Source organism: Olea europaea, unplaced genomic scaffold (genome assembly GCF_002742605.1).
Source record: "Olea europaea var. sylvestris unplaced genomic scaffold, O_europaea_v1 scaffold1955, whole genome shotgun sequence".
NCBI classification, from domain to species: domain Eukaryota; kingdom Viridiplantae; phylum Streptophyta; class Magnoliopsida; order Lamiales; family Oleaceae; genus Olea; species Olea europaea.
Window position 1 is genome coordinate 182,717 of NW_019237393.1, and position 7,080 is coordinate 189,796.

At 32.1% G+C, this 7,080-nt stretch overlaps 1 protein-coding gene across 1 annotated transcript; it reads right to left on the bottom strand.

The window, feature by feature from the left end:
- Positions 1–285: 285 nt before the first annotated feature.
- On the bottom strand, positions 286–3,707 carry LOC111379229 (transcription factor HHO5-like). The gene is made up of 7 exons (XM_023002570.1): positions 3,494–3,707; positions 3,105–3,340; positions 2,759–3,014; positions 1,934–2,010; positions 1,186–1,294; positions 1,081–1,106; positions 286–426 (listed from the first exon to the last, which is right to left on the bottom strand). The coding sequence occupies exons 1-7, from the start codon at positions 3,705–3,707 to the stop codon at positions 286–288; spliced, it is 1,059 nt and encodes a 352-aa protein (XP_022858338.1).
- Positions 3,708–7,080: the final 3,373 nt, after the last annotated feature.

Here is a 7,080-nt window from a genome sequence, read left to right on the forward strand (position 1 = left end):
ATATGACATAAATTGTTAAACAACTCCCTATTTATAAACTATAAAAGGGTTCAGATTAACTTAAAACAAACTAACTAAAGACAATATCAAATTCCAAAAAGCTTAATATCCTAAATAACTCAGAAACCTGCATAAAGACGCATAAGAGAACTCATAACCTTTTTGTATAACATTTGTTATATTTTCAACTATGCATAGATACTGATTCACCTATGATTTATTCTGCAAAATTCCGGTTGTAGTTTCCTATAAATGCTCCCCAACCGGCTTCTGAAGTCGACTTATCTAGCAATGACTTTCCAATTTCTTGTCCTCCTCTTCCTCCATGCTATCACCACCATAGATCGAGGACCCTCTGTGGTTTAACGAGCTACTTGATACACCAGCTGAGGAACTTGAATGCTTTTGTAATTGAAGCCTGTATTTCTGAATATTACACAAATTTTCATGCTTGGTAGAGAGCATCAAATAAGGCTCAATTATGGAAAAAAAAAGTTAATATCTATTAGTGTCCAATCCTACCCAATATTGTTTATCATAATTCTGAAAAGGATTCAACCACAATGCAAAATCAGATTGATTTTAGGAAAATTTAAAAATATATCCTCTGTTTACGTACCATATATTTTTAAAATTTATAATTTTAATACTCCATTTTATATTATGCGTGATATAGGACGTATTGGTCATATTGGAAAAATAAATATTAGTAGAAATAAAAAATCTTAATTCCGGATTGGGTCCATAAGACCATTTTGGAAAGAAAACGACGAGGGGAACAATACTCACGAATTTCGGCCATTTAAGTTCGTTTAGGTCTCGAAAACTGATTTTTAAAATTTTGATGCTATTTTTGTCAATTCGCTTATTTTGTGGTTTTTTTTTTTTTTTTTAAAGCTTCGTTTTCATTACTTTTAGTTGTTTTAAACTAGACTTCCATGTAAACCTTTATAAATAAGGGTAGTTCATTTTTTTAAAATTATTCATTCAATAAAATTCGTAAACTTTATTTTTTTCTTTAATTTGGTGGATTCCGAATTTTGTGATTTCAATGTTTTTGATTAAATTCCTTTCTTTCACTGCGTCAAGGCAGAAAGTAGCTTCTACTAAAAAAAATTACAAATCGTCCATTAAAAATAGTTAAATAGACTAAAATATCCACAAAAAAAAAAAGGCAAAAAAAACCTTTACGATTCTTTATTCCTGGGAACGTGCTTGACATTGGCACAAGGCAAAGTCCTCGGCTTTTTAAGTCTTGTTTTGACCCTCCTTCGGCAGAAAATTTATCGGCAGCCTGCATAAAACATTATGATTATCATTCCAAAAATATCAAATAACTGCATCGTTAAACATTCTTTTAAATAAAATTTGTGCATTTCGCAGTTAGTAGTATCTTTACATGCTACCTAACCAGGTTGCACAAAAAGGAAAATGTAAAATTAGGACACGACACTCAAAAATACCATTTTTGCGCAAAAAAAAAAAAAAAAAAAAAAAAAAAAAAAAAAAAAAGACGTCCTTTAAAGAAAAATACAATAAAAAATTAAACAATTGAAAAATAGTACGCAAAATGTTATATATGGCCCCGTTTGTTTTCCATTTTGGTAAAAATGAAAATGAAAAATATAGTCGTTATGGACCCACACAAGAGATAAAAATTCAAATTTGATGATTTGATGTGATAGATAACAGTCATATTTTTCATTTTAATAGAAAAATAATGAGAAACAAACAAGGGCATATGTAGTATATAGAGTGTGATTTATCACTCCAGTTAGGTTATTTTTCCTGTTTAGCTATTTGTAATGACATTTTTTATACTTTTCCAATAAATGATATTTTTATAGAAACATATAATACAAAATATAGTATGTAATATATATTATACCTGAATATATACATGTATTTCGTAAACTTTAATTTTACAATATACCTGCAAACGACTTTTCACTTCATCATTGGTAAGGCCATCCACTTTCATGAGTTCTCTTATCTGCTTTGGCGTCGCTGCTGCAAAATGAACCGACCAGTGACCTTAAATTACATCCTAGCTATAAAAGAGAGAGAAGTACCAAGGGATAATATACATTCAAGTCACACACAAAACTGTTTTTTGCGGAATTTCTACAAGGACATGTTTGTTATGCGGTATTGGACAAGAGCAAACAGTAAAATATACTAGAAATGTAGCTACTTTATTACCCTACCAGGCTACCAGCAAACAATTTTCTTACACTCGACGGTAGGAAATTTGGTTTTCTGCTCCTATTGGCATTGTTCAACAGATTTCTACATGAAATATCACACTTTCTTAGAATATACTTTTAAATTACTAAGGGAGAATTAAATTAGACTTGAAACAAACAAGAAACCTATTCTAATGTCCTTTAATTCGTTGTCCTTTTCAGGATTTTGCATGGCTTAACTTCAATATATCATCAATCTTTTCCTTTATATAAAATTCCAAGAATACATACGCTAACACTTCACATCCCCCTCCCCTCTCCTCCCACCTCACAATCATGCTACATTGCTAGAAAAATTTGACATCTTCTTTGAGAGAACGCCATGTGGCATTCTGTCATTGAATTGTTTTAAAAATAATCAACTTTTACATTCAGTCGTTTCCTGTCATCAATACATTTGTTAACTATGATGTCAACGTTTTCTTGCGAAGTAGTTTAATTCACAAAACAATACATATGTTGAGGCTAAGGTGGGGATGAAAAGGGGCATCGAGGATTATACTGATCCTCACCTTGTGCTCCTCCAAGTTGATGGAGTGCATCGGCAAATCTCTGGTGCAGTTCCAGGGACCAATGTCGCCTATGCTTTCGCGGCGCCTGCGGCTGTACTCTACCGCTACCGCATTCGCCTTTCAGACTCAAACAGGATCCCATTGCACTCACATTTCCTCCGGATTGTTTCTTGAATGGAACAAATGCCTCTCCCCTGCTGCCAAAATCACACGCCTGCTGTTGATACTCACTTCCAATGCCCACTTCTTGATACCTCTGTAATCAAAAAATCAGATTTCAAACATAAATAATCAATTAAAAAAAAAGTAATCAAAATAAAAAATAAAAAATTCCTGAGAACGTTACCGAATTGAGTAGCAGACCAGATCCTTGATTTTTGCTAGCAAAATTGTTTTCATACAACACTGGGGTGCTCCACAGCTTAGCCGAACTCATCCAATTTCTTTTATCAGCGAAATCTCCTGATCTTTTTTCCCTTCCATTTTCATCAGAATCACTCTTTAAAGGCATGAATTGTTCCATCACTGGCCTCACTTCTTTACCCTTTAACTGCAATTCCTCCTCCTTTAGTCTCTCAATTGCTGAAGAAAAATCAAATCATCCCCAAAAAAGTCAGGACCCACATAATTAACTAAGCCAAAATGGGTATATAAATATTAAATCTTTATATAAAAAGATAAAACCAGTGCATAAAAAATAAAAAATTTCTTTACGAAAAAAATTGAAGTACTAACCGTCCTTTAACAGATGCATGCAGTTTGGAAGCTCACTTCTGAAAGAATCGATCTTCTTCAATTCTTCTTCCAATGCGTTAACATGAAAATCCAGCTTTGATAATTTCTGGGAAAAATCGTCGATCAATGAAACTTCGGTAAGAATATCTGAAATGATCTTGGGAACAAAATTTAAGCCCTCATCTAGATTATGTTCCTTTAAGTTCTCACCCATTTTTCTAACGCCCTTTTCAAGGTATTGTTTTCAAATCCTTTTCTCTGTATAACTTACATTGCCCAGATAATCAAGCACAAGAGCGATGGGTAGCTGGTTCTGGTTTATATAAGTGTGCAGTGGGGGTGTAAAGGAAAAATAGGTGCAAAAAAGTCAATAAATAGGTGGGGTCATTTTGATTCTTGGAAAAAAAAGATTATATTCTATTATATTCACTTGTTTTTTTTTTGCTTTTTTACATGTTCGTGTGAATCGTGTCGTCGCATAAGTTGGTTTATATGTAGATATTATTAAGAATAAACGAAAATTGCAGGACTGGTCCTCAACTTATTGTCTAGTATCAAGTAGGTCTCCAACCTTTAATTCCACAGTCCATCTTCAATACCGTAAACTTCAATAATCTATGTGTTTAGTTTTATTTAGTTATGCACTACTTCACTAAGAGTAGATAGAATTTTTTTTTTTTTTTGGCCTAAAATGATGTATCTTATTCGTAACTAAATCAATTCCGGATGCTTTCCAATTGAACGCGACACACTGAGTGAGACAAGCTTTCACGAGGGTCCTATATCACGATTAAGCCAAGGACTAATGTGCAATCATTATGAAATATTGAAGATCAATTTACTCATGTTTAAAGTTTAAGAGTCAGCTTGCTACTTAAGTAATGACTTGAGGACTGACGGTAAAATTTTCTCAATAATAAAGTATTTTCATTATCTCTAATTTATAATTGATTTCTTTTTCAAGATTCTCCAAAATGATAGGGCCAAAGGGTACATTTGTTGACCAAATTTTGAGGAGTTAAGGGAGAAAGTTGTCTTTTTAAATTGAAATTTCAATTATTTGATAAGAATGGAATTTAATTAGGAATTATGGGGATTATTGAAACCTTGTATGAGATTAAGTAGATCCACTGCAGCTTCAAATGCAATCCATTTCAAAAGATGGTGAGGATAAATTATTCCAGATTATGTAATTCATTGAATAAGATTTATGTATGGACAGAGTCATATTTATTTATTCTTTAAATCCTATAATCTGAAATAAATAATGGATTTATTTAAGGAAGGGAGTAAACTCGTCATCTAAAGACTTTAAACACTAACTTATAGTTAGGAAAGTAATTAGAAAATAATTACTCTTTTTTAAATTAAGTTCTTTGCATCTATAAATTATAATTCACACAAAAATATTAATACTAATATTGCTGTCCAATTAAAATATGGTTGTCCTAAAAAAAATTAAAAAATGGATTTCATAATTATATAGATTTCTCTAATCAATTTTTCGATTGCTATCGAATTCACTTAATCAATTAATACGTAGATGTTGTCATTATGTTATTTGAGTCGAACTATCGAGGTCAAATTTAATACGATATGCAGAGATCAGAGTGAGAAAACTTTAAAAGACGTACATTTTTTAATTCGAAATATTAAAATCAGATTTAGAAAATGTTAAGAGAAATACGTTATTGGATTCGAACTATTGAAACCAGATTTAGGAAAAATTAAGAGAAAAAAGTTATTAGATTCGAACTATTGAGATCAGATTTAGAAAATTTGAAGAGAAATACGCTATTTTATTTGAAATAATGAGACCAGATTTAGAGGATTCTAAGAGAAATATATTATTTGATTCAAAATATAGAAATCAGATCAAGAACTTTTTAAGAGAAATATGTTATTTGATTCGAACATTGAAATTAGATTTAAAAGTTTTTATGAGAAATGGAACTAACAGTTAAATTCGAAAAATATAATGGTAAATAAATGTAAATGAAAATGGTACTCAACCAACGGAAAGAAACTTGGGTGGGGCGGTCACACCACGTGGGGCGCCACCTATGTGGATGGCCCACACACCTCAGGAGTGTGTGGTAGCCCACCCGTCGAGGTGGCGCACATTGATAGGGCGGTCGCACCGCCACGTGGTGCAACCGTCCTACCTAATTTTTTTCCCAACCAATGGGAACGGTGAGGAAATAGGCTATTGACACCTAAGGAATGTACAGCCAACTAGGAGTTATATCCTTTTATTCATGACGTAGGTGTGTGGTAGTCCACCTGCCGAGGTGGAGCACATTGATAGGGCGGTCGCACCGCCACGCACCGCCCTGCCTAAGTATTTTCCCAACCATTGGGAATGGTGAGGAAATAGGATATTGACACCTAAGGAATGTACAGCCAACTAGGAGTTATATCCTTTTATTAATGACGCTATCATCGTCGCATGAAATTTTTGGTGTATTCTTACCATCAACTGTCGTCCCAATTCTTCGTCAAATGTGCAAGTGCCTTGCACATTGCTATGTTCATAAAGATAATTTGAATTGTTTTAGTTGGCCTTGTTCATTCAGTAAGTTGACGAAGCACCAATTCAAGCCTTTTTAAAGAAACTGTTGTATGCGGAAGCGAAATTATCTAGAATTTTTTAAAAAAAAATTAAATCAATAAACAAGATCGTCTAGATGTTCACGTGTATGATACATCAAAAATAAAGAATTCGAATTTTTACCTAAATTCAATGATCAATTATTGAATTAATTTTGAACCACGAACTTCTAGCTTTTTAATTTCAAGAACTTGATGCTTTAAACCTCCAACTCTTCTATGGTATTCTCCAAAGTCAAGATTATACCAGTGGGTGGGCACCTTCTTTTAATTAAATCAAAAAAACTAATTCTTGAAATGGATAATTGAAAAATCAAGAAAAGTAATTTTTCTCTCTCCAAAATTTAAACACCATGGAATTATGTATTATGAATGTTGTACGATTCCATTCCATAGGATGCCTAGATTCCAACTAATCTCTATTTATAGAGATAAAAGAATTTCAATCCTTATATAATAATAATTTCACATTTAAAAAGAGCTCCAATTAAAATCCAAGTAGGAGTTTTAATTAAAGTTCAAATCCAATTAGTTTACATGTAATTAAATGTGCAGTCCTGGAACTTCAATTACAATTATAATTATGTTTACAACTTTCGTAGTAATTACAACTAAGTACAAAACTTTATTGGAATTACAATTAAACCCAAAATTATTAAAATTACAGTAATTAAGTTCCAATACTTCATGGAGCTATTATAGGGACCTGATCGAACATATATTATCAAAACTCCAATAATTAGATCCTATCTAGTTGACCATAGACCAACCAATCTAATTATTAGTCTTTGTTTTTTTTTCACTAATGGTAAAAGACTGAACTCTCGGAATATATAAGATCACATAAGCCAATAAATATGTGATACTTTTATCTAACCTACTGTATATGTATTTTATCCTCATCCTCATCCGATAATTAGATACAAGTATAAATGACCATTTTGTCCTTCTAATTATTTTCACTAACTTAAGTTTTA